Genomic DNA, 23246 nt, shown 5'->3' on the forward strand with positions numbered 1-23246 from the left:
AACTGAAGTTACAACTGGCAAGAATGATGCTGTAGATGTAAACAATAAACTAAAGTATAAATTTCTGTTCAGATAATGAAAAATAATCAGCCAGACTCCAAAATAAGCTTCCCAGGATTAAAACAGGAGTGCTGGAAATGGTCTGCAGTTAAGTAGTTGACATACTGTAATTATCATATCAGTGTTGAGTTTTCTGGCTCTGTTATGTTTATCAGTCTTTTACTTAACATGAGTTTTTGATGTTTGATTTCCATGGTTTTGGATACTTTATCAAGGAAGATAGAATGCTACATGGAAAGTCAGAAAAGGCAAAATTATATTGGCTTATTTAGCTATAAAATCTCAAAAATAGCATGTAATAGTGCTTGAGTATTGTCCAATGCACAGAAGAGTGTTTACAGTCCCTTCCTAAAGATTACAGTTTCTTAGTTCTTCTTAAATATCTGCACAATTGTGATGATTCCACAATTTGAAAAAATGGTTGCTTATTACAGTATCTTAAATGCCGGTACAGGTTATTCCCTTTCCACTTGTGAGGGTTTGCCACAGTGCAGGATGTTTCACTTGCATCCCATTCATTCTGAATGGGCTAAGTGGGTGATAGAACTGTCTCATTCAATTTTGTGCACCATTTATAGATTCTCTTTTAAATTTAATTTTAGATTCTAAACTTGCTTTATGTTCTGTGTTATGTCTCAGTGTTACATTTCACAATAAGAGTACAGGGATCAAGTGTAGGATGTGGTTTAATATACTATCAGTGTGCAGCACCTACTCCAGATATTAAACCCTAAAAGTTTCTGTATATGAATTAGCTCTCTTCTCAATTTTTTAAAAGTCTTAGAAGTTATCTTCTACAGAATCACGCAACCAAATTTGCATTTGCTTGATATTATTTTGGACTGCAGTGCAAAAGAAGCCACAGAACAGGAAACGTCATTTGTTGCTTTCTGTGACACAGCATTTTCCATCTGACAGACCAGTTATTTAGAGCATATATTTCATTCATGCTACTCTGGATTAAGATGTCTATATAAAATTAATCTTGGAATTACCGTAATGTTTGCACATGCTAAATATTTTTATAAATTGCTGGCAACTTCAAAGTCCTATGCTTTCAATGCTAAAATTTATTTTTTAATCAATATTTGAACAGTTATAGATGACCTTTCCCAAGGAGACTCAATAAGGTAAGATTTAAAAGATATCTGACATGTTTTAGCAAAACTTAAAGAGTGAGAATGAGTCTTATTCTTACTTTTATGTTTCTTATTTAAGAAGTTCTGAAAAAGGTGAAGGTGATGACAGCTGGCTTTCTTCAGAAGAAGAAGAATTAGATTTTACCCCCAAGGTACAGTGCTTTTCTGAAAAAAAAAGTTTTTCTTCATAAAAGACACAGCTTCTGTACACTTTTTTAAATATGGAAGATTTCAGCTAAGTTTATTTCCCTATGGTTGAAAGACTGTACTTCTAATAAGGCATAACACATGTTTTACAAATATAATTTGCCTGATCTTTACCATTTCTATTCCTACCATGAGCCCATCTATAAAAAAAAAATGTCATTGTGGGGTAGTTAGACGAAGTGTGAAGTTACCTATTGACTGAGGAAGATTAGGTTGTTCCTGTTTTCAGCTGTATTGCAGCTATTCTGGAGTTCTGCAACAGAATTAATGTAAATATATTTAGATCTGTTTGGAGGGACATGGCAAAGGTATCTTCTCTTTAGAAACTGCAGGATTTCCTTATTAATTGCCATTGCTCATGTATCTAGAGTCAAAAGGTGCAAGTTGTCAAACAGTTCAGGTGACTTTCTTGGATGCCTTCCACAGACACTTCTCGGGCATCTACCGTTTTCTTTAGAAGACTTTGAAAGGCTTTAAGAGTCATTAATAGTGTATATATGATGGAGAATGATGTCATTGCAGTAGGAGCAGCAGAATCTACATACTGTTTTTTAGATCATGACCATCTTAGATGGGATCTAATTCATCTTGCTGAGGTATTTGCATCATTCTGTGAGGCCTAGCTGGAGGAAGCAATTTATTTTTGGATGAAGGAAATCTAGATTATAAGGATATGTCTAGCACAGAGACATATACCATGATGACCTGCTTGAATAAGTCTCCATGCCATGAGAGGTATTGGTATGTGAGATTAGGTTGCAGGGATACAGTCAGTTTGGGTCCTCTTCAATTCATGTCTCTTGATGCGTGGAAGAGCGTCCTGAAATCTGGTTTGCATTCATGGATTGACCCATGGGATTGAGACATAACTCACTGGGAGAAGGTTTCCTGCTGTGGACTAATAAGGAAGAGCAAACAGTAAGCTTCCTTATGAGGAGGACACTATCTGAGAAACTTAAGAATGTTGAGGAGACTGGAACAATCTTCAGTGAGATAGTGTTGGTGGAGGTTGACACAGTATAATCTTTTTTTCTATTATCCTCTGATCCAGTACTGACACAGTCTTGGAGCTGTTATCAATGTCAACTCAGTGTCTTAGGCATAATAGCCAAGTCTCCAGAATTTGTAGTTGTAGGTGATACCAAGGTGGCAGCATGCAGAACATAGCTGATGTTGGATTAATCTCTAATTTGAATCCATCATCATGGATTGTATCAGTGTAATATCTGAATGTACAGAAGTTTCAGTGACTAAACTTGTTTTGAATGGTGCTTGCTGATGCCAAAGAACATGCATTAGGCAGTAGAGCTGAACTTCAGTATAGGTCAAGCTTTAAAGGAAAGACTGTGGATGAGTTAGAAGTATGACAACCTATATACTATGCTACCAAAGAAGAAATTTGCTGCTGAGTTTGGACTACTAATAGTTCTTTCTGCCTTAGCCAGTAGGAGGAACTGGCTGGGGCCTCCTAGTAACTGTGAAGATTGGAGCACTAGAAGGGATATTTCTAACATGACCGCTAGTCCAGTCTGGTTTGTGAGTAGTTCAATCACCTTTCAAATCCCAAATCTGAATTGGGATTGCCTGACATTGATTCTTCTGCAGAAATTATTTCAGGCAAGCATCTCAGGCTTTTTTAGGCCTGTTGGGAGAAAAATTTACAGTTGAAGCAATTGTAAAGAATGTGGCCTTCCCAAATGCAAAACTGGTGTTAAGAGATATAACATTCATACTGCCTTAGAGATGTAGCAGGACTTAAGTTGTCAATTTTTCCTTAACAATAAGGTCCGTGATTTGGAGCTGAAGATTCTCAGCTTTTTGCCTATTATTTTACATTTTGTCAACTGGATAAATAAAATACAATTTTAAGTATTAGCACTAGGATCACAAGCTGAAGCTGCTAATTCTTGTCTGTTACAGTGGTGGCAAGAAGGAAGCGAGTGGCAAGGGAGCCCATTTGGTTATTCTGCCCTGGAATGGCAAGTGCACATAAATATACGCAGAGCCTGGGTATAGTCCCAGTGGTCACTCTGATCAAAAGAAAATTATCGTATCTTACTTGCAATGTGGTCCATTTGGGTGCATACTGTGAGATTTTTTGTGTTTCAAAAAACTGCTAATAGTTGTGATTGGAGCAGTTGGCATATAAAGAAGTAGCCTATTTATTTCACAGGGTGTGAGGAGGCTCATGAGCCTCCGCAAATTTGTCTTTTAAGCAAACAAAAAGTAAAGTCTGCAATTACTGCAAGTCAGAAGAATGACAGTAGAAATTTGCTACATATGCATATGATTTTATTTTTTTTTTAAAGAACTTAAGTGCTATAATGAACACTGAAGAGTAGAACATTAAACGTCAAGGAATTAAAGTTACTGGTTTTCCTGTATCCCCTTTTACTTTAAAAAAAAAATGTTTTTGAATACTAGTTTGTGTCACCCAATCTCTCTAAATTAGTGCATCTTGGCTAATGAAATGTTTACATCTCCAAAACTTCAGCATGCTGACTTCACTGAAAGATCCCTAATGGAGAGAGGTGATTACTATTAATAGTAATCTCTTTCATAATAATTACAAAAATTAATACATACATGATTCCAACATGATTTCATTAGAAAGTTTTCCTTGCTTTCCTTTAGTTGTGGCTGTAGCTAAATTTTTATTTAAATCCTTGTTTGTCTGTGTAAACAAGCTGCTATAATATTATCATCATCAGACTGGCTATTAACTAAAATCTAGATAATGTACAACCAAGAGTTGGGAAGCTACCAAGGAGGAGTATACTTACTTGGCCCACACTTGCAGGGAGGCATTTAGAAAAGCCAAAGCAACTACAGACCTGAGGCTGGCAACACAAATTAAAGAAACAAAAAGTCTTTTTTTTAGGTTTGTACGGAGTAGAAGGAAGGCGTAGGGGAGCATAGGACCCCTACTGAACAAGAAAGAGCAATTAGTGACAGACAGGGGGGACAAGGCTGAGGTATTCAATGAGTTTTTTGCCTCGGTGTTCCTGAACAGGGATCAAGATAAGTCTCCTAATGGGTTGTTAGATGGGCATCACCAGCCCACCAACTGTTGACACTGACTTGGTGCGGAGTCACTTGGATGCACTGGATTTGTTCAAGTCAGCAGACCTGGATGAGCTGCAACTGAGAGTACTGAAGGAATTGGCCAGTGTCATAGCAGAACCGCTGGCATGGCTATTTGAGCACTCATGGTGTTTGGGTCAGGTCCCAGAGGACTGGAAAAGGGTCGATGGGGTCCCTATTTTCACGAAGGGGAGGAAGGAGTATCCGAGTAATTATAGGCCAGTCAGTCTCACCTCCATCCTTAGAAAGGTCTTTGAAAAGATTATGGAAGATCATATTTTTGGGAGTCCAGCACGAAAAATAATGCAGCATGGAAACCAGCATGGATTTGTAGTAGGTAGATCATGCCTGACCAATCTGAGTTCATTTTATGACAGGGTCACAAAATGCTTAGATGCAGGAGTAGAGGTGGATGTTGTTTTCTTGGATTTTAGCAAGGCCTTTGATATGGTATCCCATCCCATTCTCATAAATAAATTAAGAGGCTGTGACATAGATGTTTACATGGTCCTCTGGGTGGCAAATTGGTTTAGTGGTCACACCCAGAGAGTGGTAGTAGATGGGTTGGTATTGACCTGGAAGGATGTGGGTAGTGGGGTCCTGCTGGTTTTGGTCCTTGGACCTGTACTCTTCAATATCTTCATCAGTGACTTGGGTGTGGGTGTGAACTGTACTCTGTCCAAGTTTGTGGATGATACTAAATTGTGGGGTGAAGTGCACACTCTGGAGAGTAGGGAACAATTGCAAGCAGATCTGGACAGGTTAGAAAAGTGGGCAGGACACAATAGGATGCAGTACAACAAGGACAAGTACAGAGTTCTTCACCTAGGGCGCAGAAATATCCAGCACACCTACTGGCTGGGAAGTGACCTTCTCAGCAGCACAGAAGCAGAAAGGGATCTCAGTCATAGTGGACTCCAAGATGAACATGAGTTGTCAGTGTTACAAAATTATCAGCAAAGCTAACTGCACTTTATCATGCATCAGCAGATAAATAGAATCGAGGAGGTGATACTTCCCCTCTATGCGGCATTGGTCAGACCGCAGTTGGAGTACTGTGTCCAGTTTTGGGTGTCATACTTCAAAAAGGATGTTGATAGGCTTGAGAGGGTCTAGAGGAGAGTCACTCGTATGGTTAGGAGCTTCCAGAACAAGCCCTATGAGGAGAGACTGAGGGACCTGGACCTCTTCAGTCTCCACAAGAGAATGTCGAGAGGTGATCTTGTGGCCGCCTACAAATTCATTAGGGGGATGCAGCAAGGGATCAGAGATGCTCTGTTCACCAGGGCGCCTTTCGGGTAACGAGGAACAATGGTCACAAACTGACAGAGAGCAGATTTAGGCTAGATATCAGGGAAACCTTCTTCACGGTAAGGGTGTCCAAAATTTGGAATGGGTTTCAAAGGGTGGTGGTGCTCTCCCCTACCTTGGGGGTCTTTAAGAGAAGGCTGGATAGGCATCTGGCTGGGGTCATCTGACCCCAGCACTCTTTCCTGCCTAGGCAGGGGGTCGGACTCGATCTGTTGAGGTCCCTTCCAACCCTAACATCTATGAATCCATGAGTCTATGAGTCTTAAATCCTTCTTCTTCCTTGTCTATGTCTGCATTTAAGCATGTTTAAGCAATTTTGCATATTAAGCAATTTTTGGCAGGTGTCTACATTTGCAGCGACTAAAGTTAGTGCCAGGTCCCTGCAGTCCTGCTATGTGCCCCTAGTGGCTGGGCAGACCCAGCACTAAAGTTAGTTTACACGTTTGTTAATGTGGTTTAATTAATTGAGACTAACTTATTGAAGGTATCTAATTTAGGCGCAATTAATCTAATATTGCCATTTTTAATGCACATTAAGGGTGCACATGTGTAGATGTGTGCCTGTAATGCGCATTAAATTTGGGTAATGATCACTAATGCATCTCGTGTAGATGCGCCCTTAGTGTATTTCCTGAAAGAGTTCATCCTCTCAGGTGTCTGTGATCAGCCTGCATTACATGGGGACTTGCAGATGGGTCCATTAAACCAGTGTTTCTCAACTTGTGGGCTGCAAGAATATACAAAAGGGTTGTGAACAAACTTTAAACATGGATCAAGGCAGGCAAGGTTCTTTAGAGAGATGTGATATCTTTTATTAGACTAACTAAATAGTTGGAAAAAAGTTGTTTGCAAGCTTTTGGGCATAAACACCCTTCTTCAGGCAGTGGGAGACTCTACCAACAACCCTAACCCCAACCCTCCTGGGGGTGTGGGCTGCTGGATCTGCATGCCGGATGACAGCGTGCTGTCGCTGTCAGCTGGCACCAGCGGCAGCACCAATCTTCCTGGCACTTGGCATAAGCTGCACCCCGTGCCAGTCCCAGCCAGCAGCAGCAGCCTTCTGTCATCAGGCAGGCAGATCGGGGGCCCGCTTGCACCCCCAGGAGGGCTGTGGGGTCTGTGCCAGACTCCTCCTGGGGGTGCAGGCCCCCAATCTACCTGCCAGAAGACAGGAGGCTGGTTCTGCCACCTGGGGCCAGCAGCAGCACCAGTCTTCCCAGTGCTGGGTGCGGGCTGCACCCAGCGCTGGTCCCAGGTGGCAGCAGCAGCCTTCTGTCATCTGGCAGGTGGATCGGGGGCCCGCGCCCTCGGGAGGAGTCCAGCACTGCCCTGCAGCCCTCCTGGGGGTGTGGCCCCCTGGAACTGCCTGCCAAATCACAGGAAGCTGCAGCATGAGGTGCAGTTTCCCAGGAACCTCTGTACTTATCTTTCTAGATAGATTTGCATCTCATACATATTCCATGACTCATCTTTCCTTGGTACTGTGGGACTCTATAGTGGTAAAAGAAACAAGAAGTGGTTGAGCTCCCATAAATCTCAGACCAAAGGGGCTTGATTTTCATACTGTTTTCTTGCTTTTTCTATGTAAAAAATAAGCTATACATCTTCCTATCATATAGGAATTTTATTGGTATCCAATAGTGAATTGTGCCATATTGACTAGTCTTCTGGCCATCTCTAGTGAATCTGTCAGATATTTAAAGTGCATGTACATAAAGTTAAAACTAAACATTCCTAATATATTCTTAATTTTAACATTAAGGAATATTGCTAACAGATAAAAATAGAATTATTTAGAGGCACGGTACATTTTAAAATATTTTTGTCAACTGTAGATGGGCTTAATTTTATGGTAAAAAGCCTTAGTGACTGATTTCAATGAGAGTGCTGACTGAGTTAGGACTACAGGATGGAGCCATCTAGCATTTTGAGTCTTTTAAATTTATTGTTATTTGATATAAATAAAGTGGTTGTTACTGTCTGTGTTATGTTATTCTGCTGAAAGTCATTTTTTGATTACAGAAACAGCAGAAACCAAACTTGAGTCTGCTATTGAGTGCTTCCCAGAAATTCAAGGAAAACAGTAAGCAATTTGGAAAAAAAAAATCAATTACTATGTTACATGTTGATGTGAAAATAGATTTATTATGAATTTCTCTTTTCCTTCTGAGTATATTTTCTTTTTCTTTTTACTGTAGTAGATGAGAAAAGTAGCATTATGAGAACAAAGCATGTAGCCATTTCACTGCAAAATAAATCAGATTGTGAAGCTGAAGAGATCACTGAATCCCCTCCTAAGCCTTTGTCCCAAGTCAAGTCCTTCCCTCATCCCATCCATCCCTCACCCGGCTCCTTTTCAAAACGTTCCCAGATGGCTCCTCCTCTTCTGGACTTCACACAGGTAAACTTTCTGTTGTTTTTTTTATAAAGGTAACTTTTTTGTTCATATGTTGTTTTTGCTTTTTCACACTTTATGGTTTTCTGAAGATGGTGAGGATACTAAAATGGAAGGTCCTCAGTCATCAAAACAAAACCCCAAACAAGTAGATACAAAGGACAAGAAAGAAGGTAAAAAATTGAGAGATCAAGATAGTTCAGATGCAAGCAATCAGGAGGAAGGAGAATTAGAAGAAGAGGAGGAAGATGAAGAAGAAGATGGGGATGATGATGAAGAGGAGGAGGAGGAAGAGGGAGAAGAACTTAGTCAAGAAGAAAAGGAGGATGAAGACTTAGAAGAGGAAGAAGAAAGTCAGGCTGATGGCACAGATGGTCAGGAAGAAGAATGTTTTAAGAAGTCACAGGATAAGGGAGAAATTGTTCAAGAATTGGAGACCATTAGCAATACCATTAATTGTGAAACAGAAGATAAAGCTGGAAGTGGAAATGTACCTGAAGGTAATCAGAAAACATGTGACGAAATAGATCAGAACATTCAGGAATCCATTGATATCCCCATGTCTTTTATAGATGGGTTTTATGAAGGTTTAATCGAAGATGTAACTACGGTATCATCCAAGATGATAAATAGTGGGCTGCCTCAGCGAGAAGGTGGTAATAAACATGAAGAGGTTGAATATCAAAATCCAAAGAAACTGCAAGATACTGAGGGAATTCAGAAAATAAGGTGTGTGACTGAGGGAGGGCTTCACAGAAAAGCCAGTTACTCTTCTGAATACTCTGAAATGACAGCTGGGGAAAAAATTGCATCTCCATCTGTCTTAAATAGCTATGCCATTAAGGGTAAAACCTCAAATGTACAAGGTGGTATCTCTGAAAGTGATGATGATCCTTGGTCAGAGACAGGAAATCAAGGGCATGAAAGCAGAAGTCATAATGCTGTGAGCACTAAACCTTTGGAGCCAAATGTTGGAAAGGAACGATATGAGGATTCTGAGGAACTGGACAATACAGTGTGCAGCTTATTAATACAAGAAAGTGAGAATTTGCCTTTACATGATCAGGAAGAAATTATGAAAGAAACATTTCAAACAAGCACCAAAGTAAGTAAAAATGATCAATTCAAATTGTATACAGGTAATGCGGAAATAAAGAAAAAAAAAGATAATGACTGTCAAATGGAAAATGTTAACAGAACAATGATAAAATGATTCATGGAATTTAAATCTGATCTAATCTTCAGTAGAGAATAAAATATGACTGAGCATAATATTCTAATAAGTATGAGTATTTATGTATTAGGATAGTAATGAGCAATACTTTTTTAATTTAAATGAGATTTTTGATGCAATAGGGGAGAAAAAAAGAAAAATGTTAGATTTCTTATTTCTAGAGTCAGTGTCATCTCTGGTCAAAAGATGAGTTCACAGTATATTGTTTGTGAAGAAAGGCTGTAATCTTAATAAAATCTAAATGTCATGTGGCAAATGTGTCTGTGGAGGGATTTTTGCCACAAAATAGTTCTCAACCAAGGCAACTGTTTGTGGGTTGTTTTTTTTTTTGTTGTTGTTCTTACCAGGATTAGTGAAAGCTAAACCTAAGTGATTTGGTATCGAGTGAAACAACTAAATCACCCTGATTTAGCTTTCACTACAATTGGGTAATTGTGGTCAAAGAACAGATGCTATGCATCTGGCATTTTTTGGCAAGTCCCTGCCCTCCCAGTAACGTCATTTAATTTGATTGCTTGTCCATGGTCTAACTAAACTAACATGCCTCTCCAGCAACTCTGGCTGTATCTGTGATGCTCAAGCTCAGACAGCTGACTACATTACCTATGAATACCTTCACGGCCCTCCTTCGGGCACCCGAGGTTCTTATTGACATTGACTGTTCTACCTGTTGCTGGCTTTCTAGCCATCATGCCTCCAGCATATGAGTGTGGTGACACTTGCTTCATCAGCAGCAGCAAAACTGAGGCATACATATAAACTGAGTTATTTTTTACATGAAAAAGGGAATAAAACAAAATTCTTTAGTCAGAAAATGAATTGCACTATCTGAGAGATGGTGTCCAGTTTTCGGCCCCCAACTACAGAAAGGGTGTAGACAAAATGGAGAGAGTCCAGCAGAGGGCAACAAAAATGGTTAGGAGGCTGGGACATGTGACATATGAAGAGAGGCTGAGGGACCTGGCCTTATTGAGTCTGAAGGAGAGAAGGGTGAGGAGGGATTTAATTGTAGCCTTCAACTACCTGAAAGGGGGGGGGGGGGTGTCCAAAAAGGATGGAGCTACATTGTTCTCAGTAGTGGCAGATGACAGAAAAAGGAACATTTGTCTCAAGTTTCAGCAAAGGATGTTTTTCCTGGATATTAGGAACCACTTTCTCACTAGGAGGGTAGTAGAGTGCTGGAATAGGTTACTCAGAGTGGTTGTGGAATCTCCATCCTTGGAAGTTTTTAAGAGCCTACTAGACAAATCACTGGCTGGAATAATGTAGTTGGGGCTGGTCCTGCTTTGAGCAGTGGTTGGACTAGTTGACCTCCTGAGGTCCCTTCCAACCCTGATTTCTTATGATTCTACGGTGACCAAAGCATTCTTGGTTGAAGAGGTTTAGTTAAGGAAAGAACTTTCAGAGGAAATGAGCTGTATCTAGATTCTCAATTTTCTTTAGAAAATGCTGCAACATCTTTTTCACTGGAGCAAGAATGATAAAACATTGATGCTCCCATCTAGTCAAGTGCATCCCATCAAAAAAGCCTCCCCTTTTCCCCCCCAAAAAATCTTAGATTAAAAAAAAAAATCAGCCATTTGACCTAAAAAAGAATTTATATGCTTATACCCTAAACAGAGTACTTCCCCAAAAGAGAGTTGAGCTCATGGTTCCATACAATCCAGTAGATTCTTAGTGTTGGTATTTATTCTGGCAAGCTCTTGGGGATGGTAATATAAAGTAGTTGCAATATAAAATCAGAAGACAAATGTAATGTCGTTTTTGTAATATTTATGGCCAGATATTTTCCATTTAATCTCTTTATAGGAAGAATCATCAGAGGAGGAGGAAGATGATGAAGAGCAACTGCAAGCTTCAAATGTGGATAAAAAATTGATTAATGTTAACCCTGAAGTACAGAATCCCTCAGAAAATGTGTCTGTTAGGAAAAGTAAGTTAGTTAATACTAACCCAAATGTTTTTCTTGGTTTAACTAGTATGAGAGTCCTGATAGCTGAAAACTGATAATCTGCCTTCAGTACTGTGGACCATGTGAACATTTTGACTTAATCTGCAAATCCTGGCAAGAAATGACAGAGAAGTTTTTGTTTAAAGTTCCTAGGTCCCTAAATTTCAGCTTTTGAAATGGCAAGAATGCACCCAGTGAGGTTACATCTTAACGAGTTTGGCTAGTACAGAGTACTTAAGCAGTACAGAGTACTTCCTTAACGGGCATATGTTACACCAGTCATTTATTCATTCTCTTAAGTCTTAAGAATAACCCTAATATCTTTTTACAGTTTTAAGTTCCTTCAAGCTAACCAATAGAGGTAGAATATTGACTTTTGATTATGTCAATTTTTCACATGTATAGGTTTAGCTGGCCGTATCCAAAAAAGGGACCTATGCATCTATATTTGACCTACATTGTACTTTAGATGCTGGTGTCCAGCACCACAGTGTTGAAATCTCTCACTTAGCTACTGGCTAATGCTCAACGCCCTACATCAGGGTTGGCAACCTATGGCCCATGGGCCAGATTTGGCCTCTGAAGAGGCTAGATCCAGCCTGTAGGAGCTCAGAGAATCAGCAGCACCCAGCCACTGTAGTAGAGGAGGCATCCACAGGGTCCTCGCACCTGCCTATTCAGTTTATTTTGTCTTGCCACTTTGAAGGCATCCCCAGGGTGCTGGCACCCACCCTTTTCTACCTATTTGCTTTGCAGCCTCTGCTGATTGCCAGGGGATATGGTTCTGCAGCTGTGGGGGAGGCTTGGTTGTAAATAGCACCCCACAGTGGCAAAAAGGCTGCCAACCCTTGACCTCAGAACCTCATTTTTCAGCGTGAAAGTTCCTTGGGTACCTAAAAATATGTTTCTGTGGATGTCCAGAAACATCTCAGGCTGAGCACATCATTGTTGTAGATCAATTGAGATCCAGAAACTAAGGGTGTGGACAGAAATAACTTTTGGAATATTTCCAAGCATAGTGGGTTTAGGAGCATTTAAAAAAGGTTAGACAAGGTTCTTTGGGTGAAGCTGATATCTTTTATTAGACCAACTTAAATAGTTGGAAAAAGTTTTTGAAAGTTTTCAGGTTTAAAAACCCTTTGTTAGGCTGTGGAGGTCTCTGCAGTTGGCGTGTGCTCTTCCCAGATGCAACTTCAAAAAGGTATTGTTTCAACCAGAGGACATACATTGTACTATTGAGGACGTAAGCCTCTGAAAAGCATGGGATTTGAAATGCATCTTATGCTTGTGTTTCTTATTGGCTACTTCTAGGCTTCTCCCTGTTTAACCTGCTGGTTGTTTTGGATCCTAGTAAGGTATATTCTCTAGGGAACCTAGGTACCTAAGCAAGAGTTCTAGACTTCACTCATGGGCCAGGCACTAAAAGGTTAATTACCATGATACTCAGCAGTGTATATACTCTTTCGGCTCTGTCCCTTATCTATCCTTCAGCTTTCTTTTGTTTGTATTCAGCAGGTATAGAGCTTCTTTAGTTGGAGGACTGAAGGAAAAAACCTAAATCATGAGGCCTAAAGCAAATGTGACTATATAGTGGGCAGTGCCTTAATAGTACACATGGTTAAGATTGGTTTGCTCTTGAGTAGATGATCCTTGCATTCATAATCAATGAGAAATATGTACAAGAAAATAAAATTCCTTATTTTATTTTGTAGATATGATGTCAGCATTAGGATTAGAAGAGGAGGAAGATACAGAATCACCCTGGGATTCAGAGGTACTTTCTATTAAGCCAATCTCATTATCATATTATTTCCACTCAGTCATTTCCTTTCCAGTGCTTGCTTCTGTTGCATCCCCTTTACAAGACTGGACTGAACTGCCTTCATGTTCCTTTACAGTTGGGTGGATTTGTAGATTTTGTAAGAATGGGATGCAGTGCTTCTATTATATCAGGAACTGTCTAGTTAGGTTTGTTAATAACCTTCTGATAGCTAACCCCTTATTTAGAATGAAATTATAGCTTTGTAAGGCATCTCAGGAGTTATCCAGTACAGCCTTCTGCAGATACAGAATATGCTAGTCTGAAATCATTCTAGAGAGATGCATAATCAGCCATATCTTGAAAACCACTAATGAAGGGGATTCTACAGTTTTTCTACACCAGTCATTCTTATTTTTATACTTTTCTTACAGTTAGGAGATTTGTCCCACCTCTGCTTTGCTGTAGTGTAAACCCATTGCCTCATGTGTGGCTCTCTGGACCAAAAAAGAACAATTTTTCTCCATCTCTTTATGGAAGCCTTTAAAATATTTTAAAATTGTCCAAAACTTCCTCATGTTAAATTTTCAGAATTTTATTACTTTTGGTTATTCTGTTTCAAATATAGAATTATTCTCATTATTACCTAGGTGCTGTTGAAGTAATATGTGGCAGAATATGATCCTTTACCTTTTTCTTTACATATTTCCTATTTAGGCCTCCTTGTTAGTTGATATACATGTGCTTAGAACTTCTTGAAAAATTGTATGCATTACAGATACATAAATAGCTATGTTCTCTTGCCTTTCCTATCTGAAAGTATGTATAAAGGAAAAAGACCCAGTTGTCATTCAGTTTTGTAGACAGTGGGTGCATCTACACATGTATTAACATGCTTTAGTTAATGTACATTAAATCTAGTACCTCCATTGTGAGATACTAGGAAAATGCTCATTAGCTTGTCCTAATGTACCTTCACTAAAGAGCACGGGGCACTTTTACATGTGTTCCGGGAATGGGAAGGTGGTGCTTTAATTAGAGTGGCTCTGGCAGCTACCCTAAAGTGCTGCAGCATCTCATGTATCAGCAGTGGGGGGCGCTTGAACTAAAGCTCGTTTGACAAGCTTTAGTTCAGGTGCCCCCACTGCCATTTTGAAGGACAGGGACACTGATACATGAGATGTAGGATGCTGCTGGAGCACGGTAATTGCCGTGTTCCAGCAGACTCAATTAATGGAGTCTGCTCTGATGCACTGTAATTACAGGTTAAGATAATAAAGCACACACTGAAAAAAGTTGCTAGAATAGCAACTACATTTTTATGATAAATGCCAGTTTGTATCTGCAGTGGAGGTAAAGTTCATATCCTCAATATCATATCCTCAATAATAATTTTTCTTTACTGGGTATGTCTACACATGCATTTCAATATGCATTAGCTTATTTTAATGTGCATTAAAGCATCACAAAAAAACGGAATCAGAACTCATGGTAGAGGTGATATCTTTTATTAGACCAACTAAATATTTGCAGAAAAATGTCTTTATTTGCAAGCTTTCGGGCACCTTTTTTCAGGCATAGGAGAATCCAAATTTTGTAAAATTTCCCCTAGGGCCTGAAAGCTTGCAAATAAAGACGTGTTTTGCAAATATATCATTGGTCTAATAAAAGATTTCACCTCTGCCACTAGTTCTGATTCCTTTTGCCTGTAGACCAATATGACTACAACCTGTATAACTAAAAAAATGTGCTTTTTAGTTAATGTGTATTAAAATAGGCTAATGCACATTAAATATCACTTGAAAACCTTATATGCCTGTACACTCCACACTTGTGTACAGGCAAGCACAGTTTTGAAATGACACTTTTGCACATTAGTCTATTTTAATGCTCATTAAGTAAAGAGCATGTTTTTAGTGACACTTTAATGAGCATTAAAATAGGGCAATGCACATTAAAGTTCACGTGTAGATGTGCCCAGTAAGGAAGAAATTATCAGTGCCCGGAGCTAGCTCCCTCCCTTTTGAGACAACTTAACATAGTTTCACTTAAAAATATGAATTAAAGTTAAATTAAATATGAATTAAAGTCTTAAGATCATATTTGGTTTTATCAACTTTGGCCTGTTTGCTCTTCTGAAGTTCCTTTTGTACTGCATACCTGTTGATCATAGTCCTTGTAGACTTAAATATTGAGGACATGAACATCACCTCCACTACAGGTACAAACTGGCATTTATCATAAAAATGTCGCTATGCAAGCAATTTTTTTCAGTGACGTTCTTCATTATCTTACTCTGTTCCCCCGCTCTTTATACTGAATTATAACAATTAATTTAGTTTTAATAAGGCAAATTCAAATATCTTGGTGATGAAAATTTGAACTGGTGTTTTACTAACTTTCTAAATTAGTCATATGTAATGTTGCTTCCAAATAGATGGAATAATGGCATATTCTGTCCAGAGTTTTTTTGCAGAGACCCTTAGGTGTTGAGTGTGCTATGTAGCTTGAAAAACGTGTTTATTTGGAAATCAGTCTGATACTAATTTCCAGATAGCCCTGGAACTAAATATTTGTAAATTTTCTGTGGAAAATGGCTAAAAATAATTTTTACTTGTTTGTTTTTCCTCAATCAACAAGTGTGCCTCTGAAAGCCCAAGAAAACCATCAGCTGGTTTGTTGGCTTTACCTGCATTCATACCTGAAACACACATGCAGAGTATTTCAGAGGAACCAAACAAAGGTACTATCCTCATTGAACTATTATGCATCCTTTGCGAACTTCTACAAAATAAATTTAATTTCATATATACATATGTATTAGAAGGGCTTTAAAAAGTCTAGGCACTCTCAACAGCAATAGAAAACTTTTTGTTAATTGCTATTATTGAGAGTTTTGATATTTAATTTAGATAAGACCGATGAACACTTTACCTTTTAAATTCAGGAGATAATCTTCAGAGAAAAGTTATTTTCTTGCTCTATTGACTACAGCAACTTAATGGAGGAGTAATTGGAATAAGTCTCTTTAGTAGCTTGCATTGTATTTTCACTAGTCTTATACTTATCCACCAACCCTGTGCTAGTTCCAGCCTGTGGCTTGGCCCCGCACCCCTCATCCAGTTTGTGGGGCTGAATCGATTGAGTACCACTGCTTTGGTATGGTGCTTCTAAAATAAGTAAATCACTACTGAAAAATGATGACAGAAGCTTTGTAAGGTATTTCAGTATCCCATTTTGAGAAATCCAAATGATATGTTCCTTTATAACAACGCTTACAATTTATAGTATTAAAATAGTATTAAAATGTTGGTATACATCCTCCCTTGGACACATTTTACATACCTTCTTTCATAAGAGGATCAAGAAATTATAAGATGACTAAAATAGAGGATTCAAGAAGTTTAGTCAGGCCAGTAGAACACGTGGGTATGGAAATAATTTTACATCAGACAAAAATTTAAATGCTGTTATTGAGAATTATACTACAGGTGGACAGTAGAGCCAAACAGAAAACGTTCTATTATTTGTTTTTAAACTAAACAAAGTTATCATTGGATTATTAAACTGAAATTATATCATTTAATGGTGACCTTATTTTTCCTTTATTTATGTATAACTCTCACCCTTCCATTTATAGAAAACAAAGTTCATAACTACATAAACACTTGTAGCATAATCACAGTAATAGTACTATTGCATTGCTGTATGCCTTTAAACTACTGCAGTCTGCTTTTGTTTTTTCTAATTTTCTAATTGGAGTGCCAAATACTACTTAAAAAAATAATTAAGGTTTGTACTTGTTCTGTTAACCAGCATGGCCTTATTGCTTCACATGACTATTCTTGTTCAGTCGCTTGAAATCTGAGGTGCATGATGGAATAATCATGTTTTACAATACTAACACAGGTAGGGTTGCTATAAAGTATGTAATCTAATTAAAATTAGGTCTTTGGGAATTACATATATGCTAAGATAACACTGCAAATAAACAGTGCATGGTTATAAGCCACTTACTCTGCATCAAGTCACTGACTCTTGCATAAGCATTTTAAATAATCATAGGTAAAACTTTTTCCTCTTTTAGATTTTTCAGAGAAACACAGTGATTCACAGGTAAATACCATTCATTCTAAGAATTTGTCTTTTTAATTAATATGTAATTATCTTCAATTTTAATGTCATATGTTGCTATTTTATAGCAAAAGTCCACTCGAGAAATCATAGAGACAAATGACAGCTCTTACCCCACAAAAGTGAGGGAGACTGGGGAGAGGCAAAAATCAGGTAATGTTTACAATGTTAAATTTTGGTGGAGCAGCTGGAACTTTTAATAGGAAATATTAAGTTAAAATGTTGGCTTTTCGCTTTTGCAGATTTAATGGAAGAATTTGGTTTAGATGATGCAGATGATATTGAAGGTATTTGTAGTATTTTAATTGTAATTGCATGCATAAATTACTTACCAGAAAATGTATGAACTTCCATAGTTAATTTTGCTAACATTCTGGTTTTTAACAACATACTGTATAGCACTTTTCTAGTTGTTAAGGAACACAAGTGACTCAAAAATAAGTTCCCTTTTTGGATCCTAAATTCCGTGCACAGAATAGGTAAATGTATGGGATTTTAGTTTGGTTGTTTTAGCATATGCATATATATAGTGTACATGCATACATGCACAGATACAGAGATAGATATGTATATAAATTTGTAAAGTTTTTCTCTTTTAATGTGTGTTTTTTTATTTTACTAATCAGTTCTGAGCTGATTCTGTGTTCAGGGTTCTGTATTCCCACTGCAAAAATAAGGTGGTATACCTGTAAAGCTGAATGAAGGGATTACAAAATCTTGGACTCAGATCTAGTCAGGTGAGGTAATGTTAATGCATTTCAAAGTAGGCTTGGCAAGCCAGTCAATTGATGGGTCAAATATTGTCAGTTAACTCGTCAATTGACTGAATATTTTTGACCAGTCAAAGATTATAGCAATTTTACAAAAAAAGTACATTTTTTGGTAGTTTTCTTGACAGAAACATTATTTTTAATTTGGGGATTTCAAATTGTTTTTCTATGTTGTTTAAAAAATGAATACTTTAGGTCAGCCTTAATTTTGAATCCAGTTGACTTTAAGCTTCCCTTTTTTTCTTTCTGTTGCTATAGGTGATTTTTTGGAAGAAGCTTGAAGCATTGAGAAATGCTTTATTAATAAAACATGAGTGTTTTTTCCTTTTGTAGTATGAGAATCTAGGGACCTAATACATGGGCTAAGACTCCAATACACACCCAAACAATAGTCACTTCATAGGATTTTCTGTTGATGCTTGCTCCTTCTCTACTCCATATTTTAATAAGCTACATGGCACCTTTTTCTCTCCAATATTATCTCGAGACTTAATAAAAACTTCATGGGCAGGGAGTCATGCCCTTTGTAGCTGGGAATTTCCAGTATCTGAATGTCCAGGGGGCCCTTCTTTTAATTATTCTGTAAATTTTGAAAAACTGTACATTTGCCAAGCCTACAGAGAATAGAATGAGGAAGATAGTACTTTCTCATTCTTCCTCTTTAAGTATAGATTAACTTCTGCCCTCGGAATGAAGTTTTCAGGTCATAGCAAATTGTCCCTTTCCCATATGTATAAGGTAAGGATTTTGTGAGCAATATCTTTATGGGACCAATGACATGGTTGGGATAGATTTAGACAAGCTTTTAAATGCAGCTCATTCTTCTTCTGTTCCAAAAATATCTTTGCCTCCCACATATTTCCTGGACCATCACTGCTACTACAACACTACTATGTTTCTCTGTTTTTTGGCTCGTATTTATTAGGAAGGAAGCCTTAGTGCAAAAGGGCTGGAAAAAGCTCTGTCCCATACTTATAAGATAACAAAAAATATTTTACAGCTTGCTAAAGTGCAAGCTGACTGTGTTCTCTTAACCATAGTTTCTGGGTGTGTATAAACCGCTTTGTATAACTCTATGTGTCTAGCGTGACTGCAATACTTTGAATCACTGCATGTGTCTGAGGATACAAAGATAGTCTTCTGCATGACAGCAGTTGGTTTCTGTGTATTTTGCTAGAACTTAGTTTTAATATAGGAATTTTTTAATATATTATTTTTTTACCATATATCGTTTTTCACACTTTTTTCAGATGCATCAGACTGGGATTCTACCAGTGTTTCACTTAAAAATTTACCCAATAATAGAAGTTCCAAGGTCATGACAGTTGGGAATCATTCATCTCCATTGTCAGCACTGACAGCAAAAAATGATGCAGCAGGAACAGATTGCAGAATTACTCCTCCAAAATTAGAAGAAATATCAAATGATCAAACTGAGGCTTCTCCCCGAAATACCAGTTTACACCTTGTCCAAAAGCTAGTAACTCCAAAGAGCAAAGGTATTTTATTTGTTAGTAACATATCATGTAATTGTTTCCAGTTGGCTTAGTTACATTTACTGTGGAAAGAAGTGTCTTGAAAACTGAAATGTTGGGAATGGAAAGCTACTGCGGTCCCCTCTTGCTCTTCCCTTGTCCAATGTCTACGCTAAGGCTTAGGGTAAAATTTTTCAAGAGTCCTTAAGTTAGATTTTTCAAAAGTCACAGAGACTCTGGGGCAACTAAATCACATTTAAAATAAATTATCAGGAATATGCTTCTCAAGCAGTGGATTCACCATATAGGATTAGACTCAAAATCTGAGTAGATGAACAACCACTTGAAAGTGTGGAATAAGCACAGAAGTTAAAAAAGAGTGATCATCAAAAAATGATACAAAATTTAGGAGTAACAACTTGGTGTAGACAAAGACATGGGGCGATTTCTCTCTTTAATTTTTTTAAAAGCCTGCATTCTCTGAAAAATTCATCTTGCTGCATAAGGTTAGTTAAGGAAACTTAGTAGTTATATCTGGATGTTATGTTGTATTGAAAGCCAGGCACTAAAACAGGGGTGGCCAACCTGTGGCACTGGTGCTACAAGTGGCACAGGCAGCCTTTGTGTGTGTCACATGGCAGATTGGGGAGGGGACAGCAACAGATAGGGCAGGAAGCAGAAAGCAACGCAGCAAATCAGACGGAAAACATAAGGCTGGGGTCAGAAAACAGAGCAGCAGATCAAGCAGGAGAAAGGGATCAGCACAGCAGTTTGGGAGGGTGCGGGGCTGATTTGTGGTAGGCCTGCCAAAAAAGTTGGCCCCTGATACAAGATAAGTTTAGTGTTGACCTATTGTAATCATCTATAAAAGGTTTTATTGGTTCAAAATGAAGATAGCAGTTTGATAGTAAATCTCATATTTTGCAAGTTTTCTTGTTTCCTTAGTTCATGTAGGCAACTTTGATTTTTCATTGACATGTTGGTTTATAGTAAAACCATCTTCATGTGTTTTTAATGCAATTATTTTAGGTGCAGGATCTGGTTATTCACAGAATACTCCTGATATGATTAAGTTTCATTTACAAATTATCTTTTTATTCATTGTTCATATAGATGAATTGCCAGAACCTGCTGTTAACGTGTCTCTGCCAGACAAAAAGGGGCTCAAAGATGCAGGTGAAAATTGTGAGAAGCGGGTGAGTCAAATAAACCAGAAAAGAATATTAATGCTTTGCTTAATTGTATGCCATCATTAAATAAAAGTAGTATCAGTCTGTTCACTTGCTGATTTGCTGGATGAGGAATGTCAAAAAGCTATTGCTATGTATTAAAAAAAACAAAACAAAACTGTACATGACCCATAGCGCCAATGAGCATTGCTAGATAAATGATCCTGTAGACTAATACCATATTATGACAGATCTAGTAGTAGAATGTATAACTAACGTTGCCTGACACTTCACACTGTAGGTTCTTATTTTCAGTAGTTTTAAAGTTTGCCATACTTTACCCCTTTAGACTGAAATTTTCTGTCCTGGGCATCTGCTTCAGACTTTGTTTTAATTAAATAAAAAAATGTTTGTGTTTCTAAAATGAAATTGGTGGGGGGTGGACATGTTGCTCAAATTTAAAAATTCTATCAACTTCTTTTAAAAGCTCCAGTGTTCCCTTGCTTTTATGAAGGAACTTGCCATTTTAGCAGGGGGTGCTTTTAGTTTTTCTCTTAGAAATTCGCTTATATTTTACCAAGTTACAAGCAGTTTTGAAAAATTACAGTTTGCATGTCTTCAGTAGATACTTTTTAGACATTTGTAGCTAAATCACGAAAAGATTCCATAGATGCTTGCAGAAGCTAAGGATATGTGTTAGCACAGAGCATATTACAGAGATCATGACTATAATTTCAGCTCTTTCTGCTGTAGGCTGTGTCATGTCTAGGCATATGCACTGACAGCAGAGAGACTCTCCTTCTCTCTTTTGTGCTCTCAGTGACCCTCAAGCACCATGGAGCTCCAGGAAAATGCCAGACTTGAAGGTACAAAGGATAAGATTAAGACATTTCTGGGAAACAATAGGTGTAGAACAAAGGTGAAGGGATCTAGGGCTCAGATCGTTATCTCTTTGAACCTTCCAGTCAAGGGAAAGGGCCCAGGCAGTAACAGGTGCATCCTGCAGATCAATACCTGGCTGCGCAGGTGGTGTCACCAGCAGGGCTTTGGCTTATTCGACTATGGGATGTTGTTCCAAGAAGAAGAGATGGGATCCACCTGAGGAAGAGAAGGAAGAGCATCTTTCCAGACAAGCTCGCCAACCTAGTGAGAAGGGCTTTAAACTAGGTTCACTGGGGGCTGGAAACCAAAGCCCTGAGGTAAGTGGGGAAGCAGGAGACCTGAGGGAAGAGCAAGCAGCTGGGGCCAACAGGGGAGGTATTCTCATACTTCCTGAGAAATCAGAGCAATCAACTAGTTACCTCAGGTGCCTGTACATGAATACACGGAGCCTGGGAAATGAGCAGGAAGAACTGGAAGTCCTTGCACAATCATGGAACTATGACATGACTGGAATAACAGAGACTCTGTGGGATAGCTCACATGACTGGAGCATTGTCGTGGATGGGTACAAGCTGTTCAGGAAGGACAGGCAAGGAAGATGATGAGGAGGAGTTGCACTTTATGTAAAAGATCCATATGATTGCTCAGAGCTCTAGTATGAAGCTGTATATAGGCCTGTTGAAAGTCTCTGGGTTAAGGTCAGAGGGGAGAGCAACAAGTACGATGTTGTGGTGAGGGTCTGCTATAGACCACCAGACCAGGAGGAAGTGGTAGATAAGGCTTTCTTCAAACAGCTATTAGAATTTTCCCAATCACAAGCCCTGGTTCTCATGGGAGACTTCAATCACCCCGACATCTGCTGGAAGAGCAATACGGCAGCGCGCAGGCAAGCCAAGACGTTTTTGGAGTGTTGGGGACAACTTCATGGTACAAGTGCTGGAGTGGCCAACTAAGGGCCATGCTCTTCTTGACCTGCTGCTCACAAACAGGGAAGAATTGATGGGGAATGTAGTACTGGATGGCAACTTAGGCAGCAGTGACCATGAGATAATTTTGTTCAGGATGCTGAGGAAAGGAAGCATGGAGAGCAATAGAGTACAGACCCTGGACTTCAGAAAATCAGACTTCAACTCACTAAGGGAACTCATGGGCAGGATCCCCTGGGAAGCCAGTCTGAGGTAGAGAAGAGTCCAGGACAGCTGCCTATACTTTAAAGAAGCCTTGCTAAGGAATAAACCATCCTGATGTGCAGGAAAACTAGCAAGTATGGCAGAAGACCAGCTTGGCTTAGCAGAGAACTCTTTAGTAAATTTAATCACAAAAAAGAAGTTTATAAGAAGTGGAAACTTGGACAAATAACTAGGGAGGAGTATAAGAGCATGGCTTGGGCATGCAGGGATGAAGTCAGGAAGGCCAAAGCGCAATTAAAGTGCAGCCAGCAAGGGATGTGAAGGGTTTCTACAAGTATGTTGGAAGCAAGAGAAGGATCAGGGAAAGTGTGGGTCCCTTACTGCATGTGGGAGGCAACCTTGTACCAGGGGATGCAGAAACGGCTGAAGTGCTTAATGCCTTCTTCACCTCACTCTTCACAGGCAAGGTAAACTCCCAGACTACTGCACCTGGCAGCACAGTTTGGGGAGGAGGTAAGCAGCCAACTGCAGTGAAAGAACAGGTTA

General features: G+C 38.8%; 1 protein-coding gene across 5 annotated transcripts in view; it reads left to right on the forward strand.

The window, feature by feature from the left end:
• The window catches only part of ANKRD26 (ankyrin repeat domain containing 26), a 124027-nt gene that overhangs the window by 26228 nt on the left and 74553 nt on the right, over positions 1–23246 (forward strand). For all 5 annotated transcript variants that reach the window (XM_019485814.2, XM_019485807.2, XM_019485823.2 and 2 more), the window contains 12 exons: positions 1157–1190; positions 1279–1351; positions 7824–7884; positions 8000–8202; positions 11240–11363; positions 13094–13155; positions 15781–15883; positions 17228–17256; positions 17343–17427; positions 17517–17561; positions 19295–19543; positions 20633–20715. In XM_019485814.2, the coding sequence (XP_019341359.1) occupies positions 1157–1190; positions 1279–1351; positions 7824–7884; positions 8000–8202; positions 11240–11363; positions 13094–13155; positions 15781–15883; positions 17228–17256; positions 17343–17427; positions 17517–17561; positions 19295–19543; positions 20633–20715 (1151 nt within the window). The remainder of the gene's footprint in view (positions 1–1156; positions 1191–1278; positions 1352–7823; positions 7885–7999; positions 8203–11239; positions 11364–13093; positions 13156–15780; positions 15884–17227; positions 17257–17342; positions 17428–17516; positions 17562–19294; positions 19544–20632; positions 20716–23246) is intronic.

This window comes from Alligator mississippiensis, chromosome 5, assembly GCF_030867095.1.
Source record: "Alligator mississippiensis isolate rAllMis1 chromosome 5, rAllMis1, whole genome shotgun sequence".
Lineage (NCBI taxonomy): Eukaryota > Metazoa > Chordata > Crocodylia > Alligatoridae > Alligator > Alligator mississippiensis.